Genomic DNA, 27761 nt, shown 5'->3' on the forward strand with positions numbered 1-27761 from the left:
GATATTCACTGTGAGAACCTTCTCAAGGTAAAACTCGTAGGTGTGGGGGGCTCCCCTATAACTTGGGGGCCCTGGGTCTGTTTTTGTTTTTTGTTCTTTGGCCACTCCTCACAGCATGTGGGGATTTTAGTGCCTAACCAAGGATTGAAACTATGTCCCCTATATTGAAACCATGTAGTCTTAACCCTGGGACTGCCAGGGAAATTCCCATCCTCTTGAATCTTTTTGATGTCTCAGACCTGACTGAGACTCAGTCATCCAGAGGAGATTTGTTAAGATCCAGAAGCAAATGAATGCTGTCTTGGAGGGATTCACAGAACTGCTTTTTACTGATTTGATTAAAAATTTTGATGAAAGTCAGCTGGAGTTGCTGATGTTCAACCTTAGCAATGTGGACATGAATGACTGAAGACAGTATTTATTTACAAGATGGGCTGCTCCCCAGACCACCCTATCATTCAGTGGTTCTGGAAGGCTGTTCTGCTGATGGATGCTGAGAAGCACATCCAGTTACTGCAGTTTGTCACAGGAACATCCTGAGTACCTATGAATGGATTTGCCTAACTTTATGGTTCCAGTGGTCCTCAGGTATTCACGATAGAACCATGGTGGGGTCCTGAAAAACTGCCCAGAGCGCACTTGACATTTGTTAAAATGGAATGGTAACTTCAAGCCACTCACATGCCAGAACCACCCACTTCTTTTCTCATTTAATATCATATGTATATTCCATCTGTGTCAGTACATACTCTATAATCTAAGCATTTGCTCTGAGGAAACTTAGATCCTCTACTCTCTTCTTTTGGCTATGCAAAATATGTAAGTACAAACAAGTAAAAATCCTGCTTGTCTTGGTCAACCACAAATGGACACCTGCCATGGGTGCTTGCCATCTACCTCTATAAGAATTAAATTACATGCTGCTGCAGCTGCTGACCTCCAACACCCCTGAAGGAGTTTAGGGTGGAGAGCAAAAATGAGGCATTCTACTCCAGGAAACTGGCAGGACAGGTCTTTAGATAGATCTTCTCAGGAGCTGATTTTATGAGCCCAATTCTTGTGTCTCCTCATATCTAAAAAAGCTCAAAAGTTCTTCACAGTGACGATAGTTTTTCATGACTAGCAGAAACTTCATGAGACCCGCAGAAACTTTCTACAAAAAAATATGCGCTTGACTGTATGTACCCTCCCTTTGTCAGCATCACGTATATACTGTCTTTCCCTACCTCTTTGGAACAGTTTCTCAGAACTATCTGAGGTGCTGTTCCCTGGGCTGCAGTTCTGACATTGCCCCAAATAAAACTTAACTTGTAACCCTCGCATTGTGCATTGTTTTTAGTCGACATTTTAGAGCATGATTATAATTTATGTTAGTCACCTTTGATTCCTTTTACTTGCAATAGACAGCATGAGACTTTTCATTTTATTTTTAGAAAATGATCCTGTTCACACCATACCACTCATCAGGTCTTCTCTTAAAGCCCGATGAATATTACCAAGCATAGCTAATTTGCTCTCACAACTTACTTGCTAGCCAAACTCAGTAAATAAATCCTCCTCCATTCACTTGAGAAATAGAGGTCTAACATCATTATCAGAGAATAACTTAGATCTTTTGTTAGATCTGCAACAATGGTGTTGCTTTTCAATCAAGTTTTTAAAAGAATAAAACTTGCTTAGAGTTTGGCAACTTATAAATCTTGATTTATGTAATGGATCATTTAAATTTTTTAATTGTCTAACTTTTAATAACAGTTTCTTCCTTTGCCTTAGAGTTCTGATTGGAACTTCTTTTGCCTTAGAGTGCAAATTGGAATTCTGTGTTACTTTAGAAGCTTGAGTATGCTAGCCAAGGAAAGCTGACCCCTGTATGCTGGAGGTTGTTGCTTTCAGTTTTAAAGCTCCTTGGATATTGTCCTTCATTGTCATTTAGTCACTCAGTCGTGTCCCACTCTTTTGCAACCTCATGGACCCTAGCCCTCCAGATTCCTCTGTCCATGGGATTTCCCAGGCAAGCATTACTGGAGTGGGTTGCTATTTCCTTCTGCAGGTGATCTTTCTGACCCAGGGATCAAACCTGCATCTCCTTCATTCACAGGCAGATTCTTTACCACTGGACCACCAGGGAAGCAGATACTATCCTTTATCAAAGCCGGAATTTCCTACCAAGATTTATGCATTTTTAAAAATCATCTCTGGTAAAGGAATTTGATTTTGCAAATGTTGACAACTAATGGGTAAACATGAAAAAAGCTAATGGTTTAGAGGGAGGAAGAAGGCTCTGAGCCTTAGAATTGCACATTGATATATATGAGGTATACACAATGTACTATAACTCTGATCAGAAGCACATGATGATAACAACTTCTGAAACATACAGTTTTAAATGCCAAGAAATGTAACCCAGCAGGACCCTATAGGGCCTTTTCGGAACAGACCCCTCCCTTGTATCCTCTGCTGAAGTACCCAGATAATATTATCTGATGCACGTTTCCTGAGTCGTTTCACAAATGCTAAGTTGGAGAAGACTCTTGAGAGTTCCTTGGACTGCAAGGAGATCAAACGAGTCAATCCTAAAGGAAATCAGTCCTGAATATTCATTGGAAGGACTGATGCTGAAACTGAAACTCCAATACTTTGGCCACCTGATGCAAAGAACTGACTCATTGGAAAAGGCTGTGATGCTGGGAAAGATTGAAGGCAGGAGAAGAAAGGGACGACAGAGGATGAGATGGTTGGATGGCATCACTGACTCGATGGACATGAGTTTGAGTGAGCTCCGGAAGTTGGTGATGAACAGGGAAGCCTGGCGTGCTGCAGCCCATGGGGTCACAGTCAGACATGACTGAGCAACTGAACTGAAAATCACCACAACATGGAAGAGATTAACTACTTGATGATCATGAGCACATACCTCCCAAACCTCCTGAAGTCTTAACTTCTCTGACACCGCCTTGTTACCTCACCATCAACCAATCAGAGTTGTACACGAGCTGATTGCCTACCCAGGATGCCCCTCCCTTGGGTCACTTTTTAAAATGCTTTGCTGGAGCCTAGGGATGAGTTCTGGTGTTTTGAGTGGTACCTCCCCTGGGTTCCTTGCTTGACGGCCTGCAGTAAGTGCTGCACCTTTCTTCAGCACAACTCAGCTCAGTAGACTCGCTTTACTGTGCATGGGCCAGCAGACCCAAGTTTGGTTCGGTAGCAGAAATGCCAGAATTATAACAGACAAAAGCAAATACACAAGGCTAACAAACACAGATTTCCTGTTGTCTGCCACCGGCCACAAAATAAATTCCTGTCGAATGCCACTTGGCAGAAATTGCCACTGATGAATGATCAGACATCCAAAATCCCACAGAGCTGGTACCAGAGGAGAAGACTAACATGATAAACAAAAATAGAAAAATCCACTTGGCTAGTGAGAGCCAAAAAGCTCAATACTGTTTATACCACTCACCAGAAGAGCCAGGAAGGGTGAGCTGTGGACCTCACTCCGTTGGAATGAGGTTCATTTTCAGGCATGTGCTTCTCTCGGGCTCTGATAATAGAACTCAGGTGGGAAAGTCGGTAAAGCTTTCTGGGTGGTTTACTCTCATGGCTGCTTCCTACTTTCTATTTCCTTAGAACATATTCTGCCCTGCTGCCTGCTCCTACCCCTCCATCCCCCACTTGCCCTTTCCAAGGATGGTTGGGTGGGATGATCTTATATCCCATGAAGGTGGAATTGCATTAGAGGGGTTCTCTCAGCTCTTCTGCATCTGCCTTAACGTTCTGTAGGTGAAAGCTTAGAAAACCTCAGTGTTTACTCTCAGCTCTCCTAACTGCCTCCTTCCGTTTTGTTGTACTGTTCTCAGCAGTTGGTAAGGCTGGTGTGGCAAAGAGTTGGGGATTGTGCAGTCTTGAAAGCGCCCAACTCAGATGGGACTTGAACCCAGCCAAAACCAAGGTTGGGACTTGAACCCACGGGCTAGAACTCGAATCCACTGTCTTTTAACTGATATCGCACACCTGGTCTCAGGACTTAATGAAGCTCAGGTTCTCTACGTTTCAGCACAGAGGAATTCAGTGAGAGGCAAAGTGATAGGTAAGAAGTGGGTTTACTTAGATACATACTCCGCAGACAAAATGCTGTTCATCTCAAAAGGTGAGAGACCCTGAAATATGGGGTAGTTAGTTTTTACAAACTGGGTAATTTCATAGGTTAATGAGTGGGAAGATTTTTCCAACTATTTTGGAGAAGGGGCAGGGATTTCCAGGAACTGGGGAAACGCTTTTGGCCTTTTATGGCTGGCCTTTGTACTGTCATGGCACCTGTGGGCATGTTATTTAGCATGCTGATATACTACCGTGAGGGTATAATGAGGCTTAAGGTCTAATGGAAGTTGAATCTTCTGCCATCTTGGACCTGATCAGTTCTAACCAGTTTATGTTTAACTGTGCCATTCTTGAAGGGTTGTGCCCTGCCCCTCTTTCTCCTGTTTCACTCTTTTTGGGCTCCTCTTTCTGTCAGCCCTACGAAAGACCTAGAAAAGTCTGTTAGAAAATAGACTGATTTATCCTCAACCCCCTTTATGGTAGACTTCGCCTCCCTGCTGCATTTCAGCAGAGATGAAAGCTGCTGTGGCTCTCTTCTGTCTTATAAAGGTCTTGTTTCTGAGGTTTTGTTGGCAAACTTTTCATTAAAGGGTCAAATAGTAAATATTTGGAGCTTTGTGACCCAAGAGGCAAAACTGAGCAGTCTTTTTTTTTCTTTTTCTTTAATTTGGCTGTGCTGGGTGTTAGTTGCAGCACACAGGATCTTTGTTGCTGCATGAGGGAATCTTTTAGCTTTGGCATGAGAAATCTCAGTTGCGGCACGTAGGATCGATCTTGTTCCCTGACCGGGGATGGAACCCAGGTCCCCTGCACTGAGAGCAGAGTCTTAATCACTGGACCACCAAGGAAATCCCCAAATTAAGTAGCTCTTATTGAAAGGCTGCTCATATTGAAGAGTCTTTTTCACATTTTATAATTAAAAATGTAAAAATCAGTCTCAGCTCCAGGACCAGACAAAAATATAGGGGTCAGATTGATTTGTCCCATGGGTGAAAGCAATCTCTTGTTTGGTTCACGTATATTTCTTTGTATCCTCACTGGTGAGTTTTTTAAAAATCTATATAATGATGTCATCTTTCCAGCTTGTTTCTGTTAGTATAGTCAGAGGGCTGTGCCAAAAACCACTATGCTAATGTCATGCCTTTATCTGATCCTGGATCTGATCTCATTCCAAGACCTAAATCATTTTCTGTTGTTATAGACACATAGAAAATGTGGAAGTTCATCTCACAGCTATCTTCTCAGAAGATAACTAAATGACTGAATAAAATATATACATCGTTCAGGTGTTAATAGTCCAGAACATATCCACTGGTACTAGTGGAAAATATTTTTATCATTTGTGAATTTGAATAACCAAATTATATTTAACCTTAGGCCAATCATTATAGTATAAATTATACACATATGTGTGTGTACATTAAAATAGACTTTATTCTTTTGTTAGTCTCTGTTGATAGTCTGTATATAACCACAGAACAAAGGGCTTTCTTGTGTTGACCACCAGAATGGTTCCACTTAATCCTCCCAATGATGGTGTTTGCACTTTAATATGTTGGTAAGCATGTCTGGCTGCCATTATTGTAGAAAAACATTTGCCTTACTAGGGGAAGCAGGTAATGGGGAATGTCCAAGGAGTTTCAGTCCAGAAACACTTAGAAAAGGTTCAGTTCAGTTCTGTCGCTCAGTCATGTCTGACTCTTTGCGACCCCATGGACCGCAGCACGCCAGGCCTCTCTGTCCATCACCAACTCCTGGAGTTTACCCAAACTCATGTCTGTCGAGTCAGTGATGCCATCCAACCATCTCATCCTCTGTCGTCCCCTTCTCCTCCTGCCTTCAATCTTTCCCAGCATCAGGGTCTTTTCAAATGAGTCAGCTCTTCACATCAAGTGGCCAAAATATTGGAATTTCAGCTTCAACATAGAAATGGTTAAGATGGTAAATTTTACATTACACATTTTTTACCGCAACACAAAAAAATTTGCTTTAAAGATATTGTTGCATAAATAATTCCTGACAATTATGTAAACATCAAACAATACAAGCAAAAAGGAAAATAAAATCACCCACAACATTTTATTGCATGATGCATAAATCATATGTAGATTCACATTTGGATTTGCTATTTTATAACCTGACTTTACACTATTTTTAGTTTAGTTGTTTTTCCTGGCTATGTTGGGTCTTAGCTGCGCATGGGCTATATATAGTTGTAGTTAGCAGGGCTGGTGGGTGGGCTTCTCATTGCGGTGGCTTCTCTTGTGGGGCATGGACTCTAGGCATGTGGGCTTCTGTAGCTGCAGGGCACAGGCTCAGCAGCTGCAGCTCCCAGGCTCTGGAAGCTGGGCTCAGTGGTTGTGGTACATGGGCTCAGTTGCTCTGCAGCTCCAGGATCTTCCCGGACCAGGGATCGAACTGGCATCCCCTACATTGCAGGGTGACTGTTAACCGTGGACCACCAGGGAAGCCCTTACACTATTTTTAACCATGTTTTAAGTTCTATGTTCTTAATTGAAAATGCAGAGAAGTAGGATATTTCACACTTCTATTAACTCTAAGACCTCAAGGCAGAAGTGCGATGGCACATTTAGGGGTGCATGCCTTTCCGTCAATGCTTCTCTCTTCAGATCATGTGTCCTCAGGAGAAGGAAACTCTCCTCCACTCCTGATTTGTCCGCCAGCTCTACTGACATATTTCAGTGGTTCCTTTTAGGTATAAACCCATCTATAGAGGCTTCATCCCTTCATTCTCTTTGGAGTTATTTCTCCACTGATCTCCAGTAGCGTATTGGGCATGTACTGATCTGGGGAGTTCCTCTTTCAGTATCCTATCATTTTACCTTTTCTTACTGTTCATGGGGTTCTCAAGGCAAGAAAACTGAAGTGGTTTGCCATTCCCTTCTCCAGTGGACCACATTCTGTCACAATAAACTGTGGAAAATTCTGAAAGAGATGGGAATACCAGACCACCTGACCTGCCTCTTGGGAAATCTGTATGCAGGTCAGGAAGCAAGTTAGAACTGGACATGGAACAACAGACTGGTTCCAAATAGGAAAAGGAGTGCGTCAAGGCTGTATATTGTCACTCTGCTTATTTAACTTATATGCAGAGTACATCATGAGAAACGCTGGACTGGAAGAAACAAGCTGGAATCAAGATTGCCGGGAGAAATATCAATCACCTCAAATATGCAGATGACACCACCCTTATGGCAGAAAGTGAAGAGGAACTCAAAAGCCTCTTGATGAAAGTGAAAGAGGAGAGTGAAAAAGTTGGCTTAAAGCTCAACATTCAGAAAACAAAGATCATGGCATCCTGTCCCATCACTTCATGGGAAATAGATGGGGAAACAGTGGAAACAGTGTCAGACTTTATTTTTGGGGGCTCCAAAATCGCTGCATCTTGTCCCATCACTTCATGGGAAATAGATGGGGAAACAGTGTCAGACTTTATTTTTGGGGGCTCCAAAATCACTGCAGATGGTGACTGCAGCCATGAAATTAAAAGACACTTACTCCTTGGAAGAAAAATTATGACCAACCTAGATAGCATATTCAAAAGCAGAGACATTACTTTGCCGACTAAGGTCCATCTAGTCAAGGCTATGGTTTTTCCAGTGGTCATGTATGGATGTGAGAGTTGGGCTGTGAAGAAGGTTGAGCGCCGAAGAATTGATGCTTTTGAACTGTGGTGTTGGAGAAGACCCTTGAGAGTCCCTTGGACTGCAAAGAGACCCAACCAGTCCATTTTGAAGGAGATCAGCCCTGGGATTTCTTTGGAAGGAATGATGCTAAAGCTGAAACTCCAGTACTTTGGCCATCTCATGCGAAGAGTTGACTAATTGGAAAAGACTCTGATGCTGGGAGGGATTGTGGGCAGGAGGAGAAGGGGATGACAGAGGATGCGATGGCTGGATGGTATCACTGACCCGATGGACGTGAATCTGAGTGAACTCCGGGAGTTGGTGATGGACAGGGAGGCCTGGCGTGCTGTGATTCATGGGGTCACAAAGTGTCGGACACTGAGTGACTGAACTGAACTGATAGAGGCTTCTGGTACTTTGGAAACAGGTGTGTCTACCTGTCCCTGGGGCTTTTTAGTCACATGTCTATCTACTGGGGTAATGTGAATACACATCTGAGCAAGGTTAACGATTAAATTGTTGAGTTAAAAGGTCAGAAGACCTGCTGTTCGTTGGAACGTCCAAATAGGAGATAAAGAACCTCTTGAAACTGGCATTCTACCTTCTCTGAGGAAAAGAATAAATAAGAAACAGCACAGTCATACAAGGATCTTCATCCCAGAAGTGATCCAGGAATCATGCTGGATACTTTCTGCGGCTCTACTTTTTGGGTAAGTAAATCACACTTATTCTCACTGACTCTTCTCAGCTCAGAATAAGTAGCAGATTAACCTAGAGTGACCACTAATAAGAACTAGAAAAGTTAGATATGCAGTTTGTCTAAAGCTCAGGGGTTTTTTTGCTTGTTTGTTTAAAGATAAGTCATATTCTGTGTGGGTGAGATAATGTATCTATTTTTCTAAGATACATTTATCGCATCCCAGATTCTTTTCTCAGAATAGGTAGCTGCAAAATTGCCTTCTCTAAAGAGAAATATGGAAAAAGTTTCTTCATTAATCTTAGGAGGAATTGTTTGTGGAGTAGGAGGAAGACCAGATGATCTATGTTTGAGTTTTATTGAGAAATGTTGATGTTGAAATGATACTGATATGTTCTAAAGGAACTGGCAATTAGTGAGATGGACTAGAAGTTGAGGCTAGGGATGCAAATTTGGGCATGAAGAGCACTGAGACAATTTTTGAACCATTAGAGCAGAGAATTCAAGACGGGGTGAACAACAGTACCACATGGTTTAGTGAAACAGAAATTTAGGGATTTTGAGAAAGCCTGGTTGGCAGACTCCTAGTGTCAGAATCAACTGGAGTGCTTGTTAAATTAGCTTAACCATCTTGGTAATTGTTTCACATTCTCAAGTTAGGTAATTTTACAAGGAGAGCAGGAATGAGATGGCAGAGCACGTGGACAGCACTTCCTATCCTAGAAAGACACTGGGCCCCAAGGTGCTCAAGGCCCAGACAAGGATGATGCTGAAAGCTCAGCTTCTCTGTCCACCAGTGCCAAATTCAATCTCAGAGACAGAGTTCTGGGTGAAGTAGAAAAGAATAGCTTTATTTCTTTACCAGGCAAAGAGGGCCACAGTGGGCTCTTGCTCTCAGAACCATGTGTCCCACCTTGCAGAAGATAGTGAAAAGTTTTATAGTAATTGTTCAAAGAGGATGTGACCAGCTCCTGGACATTCTCCTGATGAGTGGGTGGTGAGGAAAGTGGAAAACGGCATTGTCTCCAGCTGGCCTGGGGTCTGCATGCTTGTGGGCAGCATGCTATCTTTAATCATTAACTTCTCCCACCTGGAGGGGGTTTCAGTATCTGCAAAATAGCTCAAAGATATTGTCGTGTGTATCTGTTGATGGGGAAGCAAGGACCTTGCCCCACGGCCGAGCTTGACCAGTTTGTTTTCCCTCTTATCTCGCATCCCTTCCCTTCCCTAATTAAAAACTGCTTGAATCTGCCCATTGGAACTCAAGAAAGTTTCTGGAGGCTGAATGAAGGCTGTTTCCTATAAGGCTTTGCGCCCAGGAACCCCACCGGGCCCTGCACAGTATCATGTACACCACAGGAAAGGGGGGCTTACCATGCCCCAGGGTTGCACCAAGTCATCTCAAGAGAATTCTGAGAATCATTTGACAGATCATCTTGGTCAGGGAACCTCAGTCTTTAAAGAGTGTGCAAACAGCTGTACAAAGCAAAAAATGTTTGCAAGAAGAGGAAGATCTACCCTCACGTGACTCAGATCCAAGAACTGGTGCCCCCACCTTCCCCTCACAAGATACTTCTGTTTATTGCAGGATGCAAAGTCTAGTAGGAAACTTGCTGGGAATAAGCCTTCCCTCCAATGTGCTTCTGCTGCTCCTTAGCCTAAGGCCCCTTCAGGTTCCAACTTAAGCCCTTGGGGCCATACGAGCTTAATTGCCCTAGTGTAACTAAGCACTCTGCTGCCGGCAGGTTTGGCTTTTGCCCGTGAGTTCAGTCAGTGCTAAAAACTAGAATGAGTTTTCATATCCTAGGATTATTCTCCTCTTTGGATTGTGGAATGGTCCCTCTTCTTCCCACAACTTATTTGTACAGCTGGTGGAGAAATTCACTTAGAATCGCAGAAAGAAAGGTTTTTAGAGGTTTGGTCAGAAGTCACCAACTGGCATTAAATGGTGATGTTTATATCAATGGAGTTGGACAGGAAAATACAGCTAGTTGAAGGGTCAGGCTAAATAGGGATATAGAACTGAGTTAGAACTGTTTGGAAGTGAGGGTAGGGGTGGTAGTGGGCTGGGGATTGGTATTCTGTCTTCAGAAATGCATATATCCAACAGTCATTCCATTTTGATCCCCCAGAATTCCTCGTTGTTGGATAGCCCGGAGGTGGACCTGCCGCTTTGTTTTGAGCAGACTGTTTTGGTGTGGATTCCCTTGGGCTTCCTTTGGCTCCTGGCCCCTTGGCAGCTTCTCCATGTATATAGCTCCAGGACCAAGAAATCTTCTATAACCAAACTCTACCTTGCCAAGCAGGTAAGGGAACTCTACTATTTTCACACGAGTTTTGTAGTATGCAACAGAGGACATTTCTCGGTGGTTCAAGTGTCGTCTTCCCTGTCTGTGCCAGTTTTCCCAGGTTCTGCTGTCTCAGGTAAAGCCATGCTCTGGAGGCCTCTGCTTCCACCTGCCCTGTGCCTCACTGACCCCTGCCATATTCCCTAGTTAAGATTACTTTGATTTTTGCATAAGAATGACTCTGAAGTCTTACGGATATTGGACTCCAGAAACACCAATGATGAGTAATCAGTCAGTTGAATAGCTGTCTTTTCAGCATTTGAGAAGCAAACACTGAATTATCTATCTTTGCTGCGTGTGTGTGTGCTCAGTTGTATCCAATTCTCTGTGACCCCACGGACTGTAGCCCGCCAGGCTCCTCTGTCCATGGAACTGTCCAGGCAAGATCACTGGAGTGGGTTGCCATCTCCTCCTCCAGCTGATCTTCCTGACCCAGGGATTGAACCCACATCTCTAGTGTCTCCTGAATTGGCCGGCAGATTCTTTACCACTAGTGCCACCTGAGAAGTGCATGTATGTATCTTCAAGCTGTTCTAATTAATCAGGAGGATATAATTCAGTTGGCATCTACCATGAGGTAAAAATGAACTACCAAAAGTGTCTGCACCACTCAGGCAATCCGAACATCATTCTTCTCCCCAGACTCGGATCTGGAATAGGGCTTCTGTTCCCCACCAGAGTCAACCCTGGGTCTGGGTGGTCGCTCACCGTAGAGGGAGGATGGGTATGTGCTCATTGTGACCTGCCCGAGCAGGGAAATAATGGAAAGGAGCTGCAGGAGAAAGCCCAGGAGGAGTGAGTGTAGGTGTCTCCTAGCCGGCTGCACCGATCAATGCAGAGAAGAACTTGTGGGAACTGAGAGATCTTCAATTGAGCTTGTAAAGCTCCCTCTTAGTAACTATCACCTGCTGCTTTTCACTAGGGTTTTCTTTTATCTTGTCCTGATTATTAAATAGGATTTTAGACAGACAAATTAGATTTGGTGTTCTATGAGCATACAGATCAATGAACCCAGGTTGTTGCAGCCTCAAAAGAAGGCAGGAAGAAATTTGTCCAGAGGAAGTTGACTGCACGGACTCTCTGAGGTGGTGGCAGGCCTTGTCTACTCTGGATAGAGGAACAGTTTGGGAGGGCTTGGAGCAGAGCCACCGTCTCCCTCGTAGAGCTGAGTGCCTGGCACAGGGCCGAGCACTTGGCATGGCATTTGCTGAATGCTGGTATAAATCCATTCTAGGAATAGGAATGGGATCAAGAGTGGGTCACTCTGAACATCAAACATCATGCTTCAGTACCTTAGGGATGAGACAGAGCTTCTGGCTAGTCAGTTAAGTTAGAGAGCTTCTATCATTTTCTGGAGCTTCTAAGCAAAGGTTGGATGATCAGTAAATCAGTATCTCATTTCTTATCATAGCTATTAACTTTAAAAAATTTCATTGAGAAATAACTCATATATCTTATTAATACAATTTTACCCATTTAAATACAATTTTTTTTAGTATTTTCATGATCTGTGCAAGCCACCACCCCAGTCAATTTTAGAACATTTTCCCCCTCAAAAACAAGTCCTTTGTTCATTAACCCATATCTCCGCATTTCCCCTAGCCCTAAGCAACCAATTATCTACTCTTTGTCTCTGCAGTTTCCCTATTCTAAACACTTCATATGAGTGAAATCCTACAATATATGATTGAGTAGCTTCTTTTACTTGTTATAAGGTTTTCAAGGTTCATACATGTTGTTCAAGGCTTAACCATGATATTCCATTATATGACTATATCACATTTTGTTTAACTTTCATAACACAAACCTCTAGATAAAACTCAATAGATAAAAATAAAAGCACTGTATTGGTTTTTTTTTTTTAATTTCTATAACTAATGATCCACTCACCCTTGCTCATAGCTTATAATTTATACTTTTTTTGTCCTCCATCCTAAGAGTGAAAGGTACAGATTAGCTTCCTGTTAAAAATTTCAAGATTCCTCTGAAATAGTCCAAAGTATAACTCTTCAGAAAATAAAAATTCGCTACTTCTATGAAATTCACCTTCTTCTTGGCTCAGTCCTCAGCTTGACTTCATTTCTTTACTTCCTATTCTACTTGCCTTTGGGCTGTTCCTCTCTGACTCTATTCCTCTCTTTTAAAAAAAAAGTATTTCACTGCATTGCTTGGTATGTGGGATCTTGTTCCCTAACCAGGGATTGAGGGATGTTAGTTCCCCCACCAGGAATTGAACCCACGTCTCTTTCATTGGAAACATGGAATCTTAACCTCTAGACTGCCAGGGAAGTCCCCTCTGACTCTTTTAAACTGTTATTGTTGTTTGGTCATTAGCGCAGTGTTTATCTTATCTGGACTAAGTCAATTTGTTTGACTAACCTGGTGAGAGACTACCAGTTTGTTCAAAGGTGCACCTTTGCTAAAGGGACCCTGTGCCCAGCAGGTGATTTCATGAATTAAAAATGAATGAGTGAATGAGCTCATATTAAGTCCTAGAGGAACAAAAAAGGAGTTTTGTTCTAGAGGTTATAAAATGGGCTGAGGTCAGATATGCAGCAAAAATTGGCTTATTGTTGAGCCAGTGAGATATATGGAAGTCATCTTCAAGTATTTGTAGAAGGTTAACATAGGAGATTGTCTAGCTCATTCTGAAAGTGTCAGTCAGCAAGATTAAGTTAAGTTGGTGTAGGGTGTTCAAGGGAGCTAATTTTAGCTAAACATACAGAACTTTTTCTTTTTTTGTGTGGATGATTTAGCTTGTTATCCTTTATTCTTATGTAAGTTTAAAGAAAATCATAGAAATTATTTTCCATTCAGCTGTATCAAAATTTAAGAACTTAAATTTGAGACAGCTTTATCAGTTGACATTTCTTTGAGAGGGTTTTAAATAAGTTCAGTTGTAAAGACCATTACAAAGGTGGAAGAACTTTCTAATAGTAATAACTGTCTGATAGTAGAATGGTCTGCTGGGGGATATAGTTCCTGAAAATGTTGAAACTGAAGTTATACATTTGTCTGCCAGAGAAGTGATGAAAATAGACACCCTATGTAATGGGTCAGAGGTTCAATCAGAGTGCTTTCATAAAGCCCTGGGGAAAGGAAGACTGTGCAGAGGTAGAAAGATATTAAATATAGCCAAACCACTTTTTTTTTATATACCAATGAGGTTGTGTCCCCTTAGGAAGTTGAGTTCAGTAAACTCCACGTGCACTTGAAACCCCTCCAGTGATTCAGAGATGGAGTGCAAAGCCTATTTAAGGACTTGGTAATCATTAAACAAGGCTTCTCTCGGGGTTCAGCAGTAAAGAATCTGCCTGCAATGCAAAAGACGCAGGTTCAATCCCTGGATTGGAAAGATCCCCCGGAGAAGGAAGTGGCAACTTACTCCAGCGATCTTGCCTGGGAAATCCCATGGACACACGAGCCTGGTGGGCTACAGTCCATGGGGTCACAGAGTCAGATACAGTTCAGCGACTGAACAACCACAGCAATAGTTAAACAACCATAATGTTCCCTTGAATGGGATTAAAAATTGTTTCTGGTTATTAAAAATGCATTGCTGTAGAAAGCTTTATTTTGTGATTATTGTAGAAATTTTGTTGACTCTAGGGAAACAGAGGATGAAATCATTGATAACTGTTATCACTCTGTACTTCTGTTTTTAACATTTGGGGATGTTTCCTTTCACTCTCTTTAAAAAACTGAATTAAAAAAGACAAATGAAAAAGACCCTTCCCTCAACCCTCTACCTTCTAGTTTTATTCTCCAGAGGCTGCCATTTAAAATTATTTTGATGGCTACCTCTGTATCTGCAAATAATGTTTTCATTCTGTGTTTCTTGATCCATCAACTTCAATAAAGATCTATTTATGTCCTCTATAAAAGACAAGGAATTTATTCATTGACCCAACTCCCTAGCTTCCTTTGCCTCTCTTCCTCTTTCTCTCAGTCCTTTAATTCTATGCTCTCTGTTAATCCAGTCCTTTATTTTCTGTTCTTCTGTAGGTTATACCTGAAAATCTGCCATCAGTTTAATTTAATTGGCCATGCCATGTGGCCTCCAGGATCTTAGTTTCCCAACCAGGGACTGAATCAGGGGCCACGGCAATGGAAGCCCAGAATTCTAATCACTGGACCGCCAAGGAACTCCCCTCCCCATGCCCTTTTTTTCCCATCAATTTTAGACTAGTTCTTCCTTGCTTCTTTCTTAATTGAGGTATAACATTGTATAAGTTGAAGGTGCACAACGTATTGATTTGATACATTTATATACTGCAATATGATTACCATCATATCCTTGGCTAACTAACACTTTTATCATGTCACAAAATTATCTTTTGTGTGTATGTGTGAGAGACAGGGAACATTTAAGATCTAGTCTCTTAGCAACTTTGAAGCATGTAATACAATGTTTTGACCATAATCGCAGTGCTGTGTATGACAAACTTGCGGTTAGAAGATAAATTCTGGAGATCAAATGAGATTTTTTTCAGTTTATAGTCTTTTTAAAAACTGAGGCACAATTGACATATAACATTATTAGTTTTAGGTGTACAACATAAGTTTGAAATGATCTAGTAAGTCTAGTTAACACCCATCACCATACATAGTTGCAAAAATTTTTTTCTTGGAATGAGAACTTTCAGAATCTACTTTCTTAGCAACTTCAAATATGCAGTACAGTATTGTTTACCTATAGTCACCATGCTTCATTGTATTTTCCACTTGAGCCCCTTTGTGTAAGACAAGAAAATTAGTGCCTCCAAATTTCTTGGAGAACAGCCTCATTCTGAAAATGTTAATCTGGATGTGGAATGCTAGGTTGAAACATTTTTTTCAACTCTAAAGATGTTGCTTGTCGTTCGTCAAGTCTTGTGCTACCAAGTTAAAATTCTTCTCATTCCTTGTTATCCTCTCTAGAAACTTTTATCCTCTTTATTCTTGATGTCCTGAAATTTCATGAGCATGTTTACATGGGTCTTTTTTCATTCAATGGATTCTACACTGTTAAAGACTCATGTCTTTCTTATCTCTGGGAAATTTTCATATGTTAATCTTTTCATTTTTTTTCCTCTAATTTAAAAATTTTAAAGAAGTTTAGAACTTCTTTTAGATATTGATCCTCCTTCTCAACATTTTTTTTAAAGGTACTTTTAAAAATTCTCATTTTGGCTGCTCTGGGTTTCCGTTGCTGTTCGTGGGCTTCCTCTGGCTGCAGCGAGGCGGGGGCTATTATCTAGTTGCAGTGTTGGGCTTCTCAACGCTGTGGCTTCTCCTTGCAGAGCATAGGCTCTAGGACGTCTGGGCTTCAGTAGTTGCAGTGCATGGGCTTAATTGTCCCATGGTATGTGGAATCTTCCCAGACCAGGGATCGAACCCATGTCCCTTGCATTAGCAGGCGGACTCCCAACCTCTGGACCACCAGGGAAGTCCTCAACTTCTTTTTAGAATTTCTTTCTCTCTTTTCCCCTGTGTTCTGAGAGATTTTCTGAATTTTTTTCTTTTAGCCATCCTAAAGTGCCTTTATTTTAGCAATAATCAAATTCTTAATTCCTGAACAAGAAAAAAAAAAAATTGGCCAAGCAGGGTGGCCTGTGAGTTCTTAGCTCTTTGAGTAGGGATTGAACCTGTGCTCCCCGCAGTGGAAGCACAGAGTCCTAATCAATGGACCACTGGGGAAGTCCCCTAAACACACCTTTTTCTGACAGCAACAAATTAGTGGATGCAGCATCTTCTCAAGTCTCTTACAGGACATTAATTTTAAAATAATTTAAAATTCTCCTCACTTAATCTCTGTTTGTTTCACCTCGGAATCAGTTGTTCTGTTTCACTATCTTGGCTCTCTTCTTCACTAGTACTGATTTTTCTCAGCTTTTGGTGCTTATTGGTGTTCTGTTTGCACTTATAAATAGGGGACTAAGTCAGGGAACGTGTGGCTGGAGTAGGTTTCCTGGCAGTATCTAGATCCACTTCCCCAGGTGGCCTCTTCTTGATGGGAGGACTACCTGTGAGCTCTGAGTCCTGGACAACTGTCGGTACTCACTGGCTTCCCTCAAGAGCAGGATGCTAGGCGGTACCTCTCCTCCTCTGACTGCCGAGTGAAGATGCATTTACTCTGGAGCACCATTACCTGCCCTATCCTCCTCCCAGAAAGATTCAATTTCTTTAGCAAATACTTCTGTGTGGCTCGGACGGTAAAGCGTCTGCCTGCAATGCGGGAGACCCGGTTCGATTCCTGGGTCGGGAAGATCCCCTGGAGAAGGAAATGGCAATCCACTCCAGCACTCTTGCCTGAAAAATCCCATGGACGGAGGAGCCTGACGGACTATAGTCCATGGGGTCGCAAAGAGTCGGACACGACTGAGCGACTTCACTTTCACTTTCTGTCTTGGCCAGCTTAAGGGTACTGTTGGAATATAGTTGTCTATGGATTTGCCTGATGGTTTGAGGGTGAGAGCATAAAGTGACTGATATAACTGTACCAGTTCACAGAACATCAGTGGAGACTCACTTTTGTCCTGTTTTCCATTCTAACTCTCTGCCAGGGTGGACTAGAAAGAATAGATTTACAGTAAGTCAAAACTCTCTCTTGCAAGTTATGCCTATTGGCTTAAGTAACACATTTTATTATCTTATAAAACAGGAAGTCCAGTGCACCTCCTGGATTTGTTAATATAGCAATTCAACAATATCAATAGGTAATTTTTTTTTCTGATAACCTCAGCAAATCAAGCCAGTTATCAAGCCAGCACACGATTGCAGGGTGACTGTAGCAGCTTTCACACACAGATGCAGTCATACAATCTTTGTCCTTTTGTGTCTGGCTTCTCTCACTCAGCATTATGTTTTCAAGGGCCTCCTTCATGTTGTAGCATGTATCAGTACTTCATTCCTTTTTATGGCTATAGACTACACAATTGTACAGATTTGACTTCTTATTTATCCATTTATCAATTGATGGGTATTTGAGTTTTTTTCCAGTTTTTGTCATTTGAAAAATGCTGTTAGGAACGTTTGTGTACCAGTTTTTGGGTGGACATAGATTTTCAGTTTTCTTGAGTATGTATAGGCTTAGCAATAGAATTGCTGAGTCATATGGTAAATCCATGTCTAATATCTTGAACTGACAAATGTTTTCAAAGTGGCTATACCCTTTTACATTCCTGCCAGCAAAAAAAAAAAAAATTTTGGAGCATAGTTGATTTATAATGTTGTATTAGTTCCAGGTGTACAATATAGGCTCTAACACTTGTCCACACCAATACTTGCTATTCATCTTTTTGATGGAGAATATAATATATCTACTATCCTAGTAGGTGTGAAGTGGTATCTCATTATGGTTTTGATTTGCATCTCCCAAGTGACTAATGTCGAGCATTTTTTTTTCATCTGCTTTTTGGCCATTTGTATATCGTCTTTGGAAGAATTTATTCTTTGCATAAACCCTTTACACATTTTTAAATTGGGTTACTTGTATCTTTTTGCTGTTATAAAAAGTTCTCTACATATTCTGGATCTATGTATCACTTCGATCAGTAAGGGAAACCTTTCTCAGAAGCTCACACAGGACAGTCCCCACAAGCTGCCCCTCAGCTTTGTCACATGTCCGTCGCAAAAGCAGCCCCAGGCCAGAGGAACAGGCTCACCAGGATTGGTTTTAACTCACTTCATAGGGTCGGAGAAAGGTGCAGTTTCTACCCAAGCCTATGACTGTGCTGAGTAGGTTCATATTTTACAGAAGTGGGGGTTCTGTTAGGAAGGAAATGGCTTTGAGGAGGCAGCCCTACCAGTCAGGGTCCTCACAAGAGGCAGATGGCTGAGGCAAAGTAAAATGGTGAGAGGAGGCTGTATTTACAAAGAGACCTGGGGCTTAGCAGTGAGCTGTTACCACTCCAGGCTCTAAGGGACAACGGTGGAGAGTGAATCTGGAGGGGCAGACAGAGGATACAAGCATAGCAACCAGTGATGTCTATTCAGGCCCCCTTTCACTGCTTTTGCTTGTGTATATTTTACACCACAGTTTGCTCTGCTCTTTGACCTGATGCTATTGACACAATTGGGTTTTGTTTTCTAAAACTACCTGGTTTACCAAGCTCACTCACCCTCTTCCATTCATTCAGTCTCAGTACTACTATGGATTTGCTTCTTGGGTAATTCTCTACTATCATTTCAATGGGATAGGAAAGGCTGGGAAACAAGTATACTAACCCTGATATTTTTTTAAATGATTTTTATTGTGGTAAAATTCACATAATATAAAATGTACTATTTTAACCATAGTTAACTGTACAGTGGTACTAAGTGCAACTCTTACCATCATCCATCTCCAGCATTTTTCACTTTCCTAAACTGAGACTCTGTCCCCACTAAACACTAAGTTCCCATTACCGCTCCTCGTACTCCCTCCTGCCCCTGGCACCTGCCAATGTATTGGGTTGGCCAAATACTTTCCAACTCTATGAATCTGACTATTCTAGGTACCTTGTATAATTGGAATCAAACAGTATTTGTCTGCACCTACTGTATAGTGAAATGTATTTTTATAAACCTGATATCTTGAACTGGAAACTCCTATCTTTTTCTGTGCATACTTTAAAAACCTAATTGAATTCATTGAATGCAATGTTATGGTCTACTTTTTTGCACCTGAGTGTTAAATCACTTCAGTCGTGTCCGACTCCTTTGTAACCCTATGGACTATAGTTTGCCAGGCTCCTCAGTCCATGGAATTCTCCAGGCCAGAATAATGGTGTGAGTTGCCATTCCCTCCTCTAGGGGAATCTTCCCAACCCAGGGATTGAACCCAGGCCTTCTGTATTGAGACAGATTCTTCACTGAAAGCATTGCCTAGTGTTATCAACATTATTCTTAAAACATAATTTTTCAACATAGTTTTGATGACTAAAAAATAGCTTATCACATGAGTATACCATAACTTATTTAACAACTCTTCGTAGTAGTGTCTTCTCTCAACTGTAAAGAAGAAATAACACTCACAAGCCTCCGTAAGTAGGTGGAAAACCAGAAGAGGGAGTTCTCACCCTCTGTAACTGTAGCAGAGCCCAACAAGGAAGAAGAAAGCCTCTTTGTAGGCAAGGACTCGGCCAAAGAAAAACCATGGCTTCCTTGTTTACTGTAGCCCTTCCAATTTCCTTTTCCTCTTTATGAAACTGTTCTCCTTCCCATGTCAGAGGGGCACTTGCATGTGGTTTGCCATGGTTTCAGACTCCAAAATGCAATCCTCTATTGAATAAATTGATTTTTGCTGGAAAACTATCTGACACTTCTTTCAGATCAATACAACAAACCCCTCCACCACTGTTTTGGGTTATTTTAGGTTTTATAAATTCACTATAAAGAAAGAGACTTCAGTTAACATTTTTGCACTTAAATATTTGCCTGCAATTCAGATTCTTTCCTCAGAATAGATTCCCAGAAGTAGAACTACTATATCAATGTATATAAGCAACTTAAAACTTTTGAAACATAATGGAAAATTTTTTTAATTTAGGAAGGTTCTTAATTACATTATAATCTCACCATGGAAGTGTGTTAAAGTGCTTAGCTCTGTACTTTTGCTAGCACTGAGTAACATATTTTTAATTTTATCTGCAAAAATGACATCCTATTGTTTTATTTTGCATTGCTGTAATAATGTAACTGATTTTTTTTTAATGGTTAAGAATACAACTTTTAAAAAATGCATAATGTGAGAGTTGTGAGTTGTTTTATTTGGGGCAAAATGAGGACTATAGCCTGGAAGACAACATCTCAGATATCTCTGAGAAACTGCTTCAAAGAATTAGGGGGGAATGTCAGTATATATGTGACTCTGGTGAAGTGGGAGTGCATGCAATCAAGCACATATTTTTTGCAGAAGGTTTCTTCTAGTCATGAGGAGCAGATGTCTCCATGAAGATTTTAGTGCTTTTCTAGATATGAGAAGATACAAGAATTAGGGTTCATAAAATTCAGCTCCTAAAATTATGTATCTGAAGATAGTTTCCACTGGTTCCCCACCACCACCACCCTGAGCACAGAGTGCCTCATTTCTGCTCTCCACCAAGAACTCCTTTCAGGGGGTGTTAAAACTCAGCAGCTGAAGCAGTATATGATTTAATCCTTGCAAAGGTAGATGGCAAATGTCAATTTGTAGTTGATACTTCATTTTTAAATTGTCTGTTCACGTTAGTTCAGGTCACTTGCTCATTTTTTAAAAAATGAGAGTATTCATTTACTTTTTATCTTTTGAACAGATAATTTGCAGAGGGTTACAAAATTCCAAAGCTGCAAAAGGATATATGATACTCCTTGTCATTCATTCCTGTCTGAGGTGGCAACCATTGATACCAGTTCCTTGTATACTCTCAGAGATAACCTATGCTTTTATAAACACCTGCCGATGTATACTTTTCTACACAAATGTTAGTACTAGTCTTGTATACATCCTTCTGTGTCTTGGAGGTCCCCCCATTTTAGCACTTAAGATCTGCTTCATTCTTGTATCTTTGGCTGGGTTGGATCTTTGCTGCTGCGTGTGCTTTCCTCTAGTTGCAGAGAGCCAGGCTACTCGCCATTGCTGTGCACGGGCTTCTCAGTGCAGTGGCTTCTCTTGCTGTGGAGCATGGGCTCTAGGGTGCACAGACTTCAGTAGTTGCAGCACATGGGCTCAGTAATTACAGTTCCCAAACTACAGAGCACAGACTCAATAGTTGTGGTGCATGGACTTTGTTCCATGGCAAGTGAGATCTTCCTGGATCAGGGCTCTAACCCATGTCTCCTGCATTGCAAAGGGGATTCTTTACTACTGAGGCACCAGGGAAGCCCCTGCGTCTTTCTTTTTAATGATCACTTGAGATGCTGTTATTTGGATATATCATAATTTACATCCTCTGCTTAATAGAAATCCAAGCGGTTTCTAACTATCTGCCATCAAAAGCAATGCTGCAATGAGTGTGTCTGTAGGATAAACTCCTAGAAATAAAATTACTGGGCTAAAAGTATGTGGACTTAAAAAAACTATGTGAACTCAATTGCTTTGTAGAAAAAATTTTTTTTGGTTGTGTTGAGTCTTGTGTGGGCTGTGTGTGGGCTTTCTCTAGTTGTGGAGAGTGAGGGCTACTCTCTAATTGTGGTGCGAGGGTTTCTCATTGTGGTAGCTTCTCTTGTTGCAAGGCATGGGCTCTAGGCATTTGGGTTCAGGTGTTGCAGCTCTCAGGAAATAGAACGTGGGCTCAGAAGTTGTGACTTAGTTGCTCCCTGGCATGTGCAATCTTCCCAGACCATGGATCAAACCCATGTCCCCTGCATTTTTATCCACTGAGCCACCAGGGAAGTCCTATAGGAATGTTTGATAATGTAAATCAGTCCTTTTTGATATGGACTGCTCAGTGTGTTTCTAATCAATTTGTATGAATTTTATATATGTAAGCCTGTGGCAAAGGTTTCTTCCTTTTCCTTAGCCTGGGGAGTGGTCTGCTGGTTTGTAGTCTCTTATCCAGGCATCCTCAAGGGTGAGTGCTTTAGCTCTAGCTTGCACTGTTTTATCTCCTAATTTACCTAAAGGCAAACATAAATTATTGTTTAAAAAGCTATGATTTTTCTCCCCAAAAAATCTTTACAGTCTCCAGGGAGGAAAGCAGAATATGCTTAAGAAAGATGCATTCCCCTTATAAACATGTCTTTGACTCTGTACCTTGCTAAGTAATAGCACTTATTAAAGGTGCTTTTGCCTTCCTTCTTGGCTGGTTTTCATTATAAAGGGCCCAGGGACTTCCTTGGTCCAGTGGTCAGAACTCTGCACTAGCACTGCAGGGGGGTGTGGGTTGGATCCCTGGTCTGGGAGCTAAGATCTTGCTTGCTGTGCAGGGCAGCTAAAAAAAACAAAGGGAAAGAAGAGGTGGGGGATGATATCGTTGCCTGAGCTGAACTGTTCTGGATGAATGAGGCTTATGGAATGAGTATGCATAAATGGATGGGAAAGGGAAGTGGTGAAGATGGTGAGCTGATACTAAAGATGCTCATTTTGAGAAGTAAGATACTGGTGGACCTCCTCAATGGAGGTAATAATTTTCCCTTCTGATGGGTGGGCCGAAGTTCTTTAGAACAACATGTATCGTGTATGACCTCATAAGACAAATATTGACATGGTTGCAATCATTAACTTCAAAGTTTATATGAGAAAGCTGGGGATACTGACCTAGGAGAGGGAATAGTGCCATCCCAGTTGGGGTGGAGGAATTCCCTTTTAAAATCTATTTTATTAGTTACCTATTGCTATGCAATAAATTACCCCCAAACTAAGTAGCTTAAGAATAAACACTTTTTTTTTAACTTCACAGTTTTCATGGGTCAAGGATTTGGGAGTAGCTCAGACAGTAAAGCGTCTGTCTACAATGCAGGAGACCTGGGTTCGATCCCTGGGTGGGGAAGATCTCCTGGAGAAGGAAATGGCAACCCACTCCAGTATTCTTGCCTGAAAAATCCCATGAATGGAGGAGCCTGGTAGGTTACAGTCCATGGGGTGGCAAAGAGTCAAACACGACTGAGAAACTTCACTTCACTATCTGAGTTCAGTATCTGTCTTGAGGCTGCAGTTAATACACAGGTGGGACTAAGGTCATCTGAAGGCTTGATTGGAGCTAGAAAGAAGACCTGCTTCTGAATTGACACACCCATGTGGCTTTTGGCAGGAGGTCTCAGTTCCTATCCAAGTAGAGCTCTCCAAACAGCTACTTGAGTGTCCTCACGATGGGGCTGGAAGTTTCCCTTGTGGTGAGTGATCTGAGCAAGAAAACAAAGAGGAAGCCACATTGTTTTCTACGCCCTAGTCTTGGAAGTTGCACACTGTCACTTCTGCCATATTCTGTTCATTACAAGCAAGTCAGAGTTCAGCCCATACTCTGAGCTCTGAGAAGGGGGAACCAATCTCTGATTTTTGAAGGAAGGAATACCAGGGAATTTGTGGAACGTATTTTAAAATCATCACACTTGAGACTTCCCTGGTGGTTAAGAATTCTCCTTCCAGGGGCCTCCCTGGTGGCTCAATGGTAAATAATCTGCCTGCCAATGCTAGAGACATGGGTTCAGTCCCTGGTCTGGGAAGATTCTATATGCTGAGGAGCAAGTAAGTCTGTGCACCACAATTTCCAAGCCTGTGCATCACAACTGCTGAGCCCATGTGCTTGTGCACCTAGAGCTCAGGCTCCACTACAAGAGAAGCCACTGCAATGAGAAGCCCACACACCACACCTAGAGAGCAGCCCCCACTTGCCGCAACTGGAGAAAGCCTGCAGTAAGGAAAACCCGGCACAGCCAGAAATAAAATAATACAAATCCTCCTTCCAGTATATGGAACGTGGGTTTGATCCCTGGTCAGGGAACTAAGGTCCCACATACAGCAGGGCGACGAAGCCGGTGAGCTGCAACTACTGAGCCCACACACCTCAGCTAGAGAGAAGCCCTCACACCGCAGTGAAGACCTAGGGCTGCAACCAAGACCTGACGCATCCAAAGATGAACCTTAGAAGAGTCACACTCAACATTCCCTAATGCTTATCATAGCATACTTTGAACTTTATCCCTTTGCTTGAACTCTATGTATTAATTGCAGAAAGATTTGTTATCTTAATCACTGTTTATCATTTTTATTGAGCTATAGTTGATGTACAGTGTTATATAAATTATAGATGTACAGTATGATTCACAGTTTTAAAGGTTATACCCCATTTATTGTTATAAAATATTGGCATAGTCCCTGTGTTATATAATATATCCTTGTAGCTTACTTTATACCTAAGAGTTTGTACCTCTTAATTCCCTACCCCTCTTCTCTCTCCCCACTGGTAACCAATAATTTGTTCTCTATATCTGTGAGTCTGCTTTTTTTTTTTTTGATAACAGAAAAGAATATAATAGAAAAATTCATTAGTTTGATATATTGTTTAAATTCCACATATAAGTGATACCATACAGCTATTTCTTTGGCTTATTTCACTAAGCATGGTCCTTGCCAAGTCTATCCACATTGCTGAAAAGGGCAAATTTTCATTCTTTTAATGGCTGAGTAGTATTCTATTGTGTGTGTGTGTATCGGTCACAACTTCTTTATGCACTCATCTGTTGATAGACACTTAGGTTGCTCCCATATCTTGCACTGCCTACCATTCTTACCATCTGTTACTGGGAACCATTATGTTCTAAAGAATGATATCCTCCTAACAGTGGTCTTTTGCCTTCTCAGGTGATTGTTGGCTTTCTTCTTATTCTGGCAGCCATAGATCTGGCTCTTGCGCTCACAGAAGACACTGGACAGGCCACGGTTCCTGCTGTTAAATATACCAATCCAATCCTCTACCTGGTCACATGGGTAAGGCTAATCATCAGTTCTACCCTGTTTATCTTCTCATAGCCATCTAGCTGAAATTTGCTCTTGTGGAATGAGATTCAGTTCAATTTCCTCTACCTTTCTCAAAGGACCTGTGTAATAGGGTAAGACAAATTTTAGCTTTTCATCTGCTTTTAAACATGAGTTTATAATGCTTTCTTCTTAGGGTAAGTACTAGCTTTAATGACTAAGATATGTACGTTATGGCTTCATATTTTGCCATCTAAGGATCACAGATGAAATCCAAGTATCTTGATGTAAAATAATTTCCTAAATGTTGTAAACATTATTTTTAAATTGATTGGTGACTCTTAATCAACAGATCACTGAGTCTAGAGCTGTTTGTATAGATTTGACAAACAGGTCTTTCCTACAGGCATGGTTTTGGGGGCGGGGAGAGGGAGAGCTGTACAGTGTTGGAAAAAACTATTCAATTTACTACCATCATTTTGTTTTATTATTTGGCCACACCATGTGCCTTGTGGGATTCTAGTTCCCCAACCAGTGATGGAACCCAGATCCCTAGCAGTGAAAGTGCGGAGTCCTAACCACTGGACCACCAGGAAATTCCCATTATCATCGTTTTAAAAGAGGAAGATATAACATAATTGTTTAGATTCCTAAACTATCTTGAAAAATCAGAATGCCTGGCAACTGTGGGCCGACATTCCCACAGGGCAAGTCAGCCAGGACTGAAGCAGCCAGTCACTTTAGACCAGGCTCAGTACTATCCTTCAACCTCACTTCACTTGGTAACATGGTGTGCCTGGTCCCTGCAGGTACTTTGTTTTGTTATTATGAAACAGAGAAGGTCTAGGCAGCAGTGTACTGGAATGGACTCAGAGAGCTGACTGTGCCTCTCTTCCCAACCCCAAGTTTGGTGACATGAGGCTGAGATTGAAATCCACCATAAATCCACCACACTTGTATTTATACCGTGGAAATTCACACACGCCTCAAATTCATGCCTCAGTTTTCAGAATGCCAGTTTATTAGCACAGGGCTGGGTCTAGGAAAGCAACATTTGCTTCATTATTGTTAAGTGAAATAATGTGAAGCAAAGTTTTTTTGTTGTTGTTGCTAATTTCTTAGTCTAATATTATTAGAAAATATCATCATATAGATACCCTGCACCTATTCAGGATGTTCCTCCCCCATCTGATTGCTGTAGTGCCTAAAATTATTTTCTTGGTCTTTGGAAAGATTTTTCTGGCTCCCAAAGTTACTCCATCTAGGGGATGATCCTCTGTGTTCTTGGCTGAACTCCCCACCCAAACGTGGTGAATAGAGGTGGGATTCAGTTCAGTCGCTCAGTCATGTCCGACCCTTTGCGACCCCATAGACCGCAGCATGCCAGGCCTCTCTGTCCATCACCAACTCTTGGAGTTTACTCAAACTCATGTCCACTGAGTCGGTGATGCCATCCAACCAACTCATCCTCTGTCGTCCCCTTCTCTCCCTACCTTCAATCTTTCCCAGCATCAGGGTCTTTTCCAATGAGTCAGTTCTTTGCATCAGAGATGGGATAGGGAAAGGGGATTCCAGAGAAAGCATCCAGGTCCTGAAAGAGAAAGTTGGGTGGTATCGGGGAGGAAATGTACTAGTTGGCATCAGATTAGTTACAACAGTCTCCCCCTTCAGCCTCCATTTCTCCCCCTGTTCTCTGACACCTCTCTTGCCTCTTGTCCTTGGATGGTGACACTATTTTTCGAAACATGATGTAAATTTCTATCTAGGTCCTGGTTTTACTGATCCAACACAGCAGGCGATGGTGTGTGCAGAAGGACTCTTGGTACCTGTCCTTATTCTGGATTCTCTCAATACTCTGTGGCACTTTCCAATTTCAGACTCTGATCCGGGCACTCTTAAAGGTAAGGAGGAGAGGGATGGTGCCATTAGAAGGTACTCCTGGGCAGCTGCTAAGTTGTAGTAAGTGACATCAGGCAAATTGAGTTCCAGGGTAGAATTGTATTTAGGGGATTTGATAACAGACTTTAATCATGAGCATTGATACATAGGAGCTGTTTATATTTAATTCAGATAAAAGGCTCATTTTCTTTGTTTTTTATTCCCCATAGGACAGCAGTTCTAATCTGGCCTACTCCTGCGTGTACTTCATCTTCTATGCATTACAGATCCCGGTCCTGATCCTTTCAGCGTTTTCAGAAAAAGATGACTCATCAAAAGTGAGACTTGAAATATGACCACCTCATATGTTATTTAATTGGATGGTATCTTGACAAATGTAACCTTGAGATGTCAAGGTCTCATGAAGGTCCCACAAGCCCAGAGTTCAGTAATATGGATGATTTTGTGACTTAAGGACACAAAGTGACTAGAATTTGGAAACATTAACTTTTATATTGACCCACCAAGCTTCAGCACAGACAGTTAATTTATATATCTAGGCCAAAAAGTCTGATTATCATTCTACTGGTGACCTTAACGTGTCCAAACAAACACATTGAACAGGCCACTTCAGTGTCAGATCTAGTTTCTAGCACAGCATCTATTTAGAAACATCAATTTCTGATTTTAGAGCGTCATTGAATTCCTGTTTCTAATTGATTTACTTTCTGATTTTT

The 27761-nt window shown here is 41.6% G+C and overlaps 1 protein-coding gene across 1 annotated transcript in view; it reads left to right on the plus strand.

Annotated features, from left to right (window-relative positions):
- The first annotated feature begins 6110 nt into the window (after positions 1-6110).
- Positions 6111-27761, plus strand: part of ABCC2 (ATP binding cassette subfamily C member 2) — a 76972-nt gene continuing 55321 nt past the window's right edge. Inside the window, exons 1-5 of the mRNA XM_069567183.1 lie at positions 6111-8455; positions 10575-10748; positions 25033-25158; positions 26913-27047; positions 27255-27362. Coding sequence (XP_069423284.1) covers positions 8423-8455; positions 10575-10748; positions 25033-25158; positions 26913-27047; positions 27255-27362 — 576 coding nt within the window. The 5' untranslated portion in view covers positions 6111-8422. The remainder of the gene's footprint in view (positions 8456-10574; positions 10749-25032; positions 25159-26912; positions 27048-27254; positions 27363-27761) is intronic.

This window comes from Ovis canadensis, chromosome 22 (genome assembly GCF_042477335.2).
Source record: "Ovis canadensis isolate MfBH-ARS-UI-01 breed Bighorn chromosome 22, ARS-UI_OviCan_v2, whole genome shotgun sequence".
Taxonomy (NCBI): domain Eukaryota; kingdom Metazoa; phylum Chordata; class Mammalia; order Artiodactyla; family Bovidae; genus Ovis; species Ovis canadensis.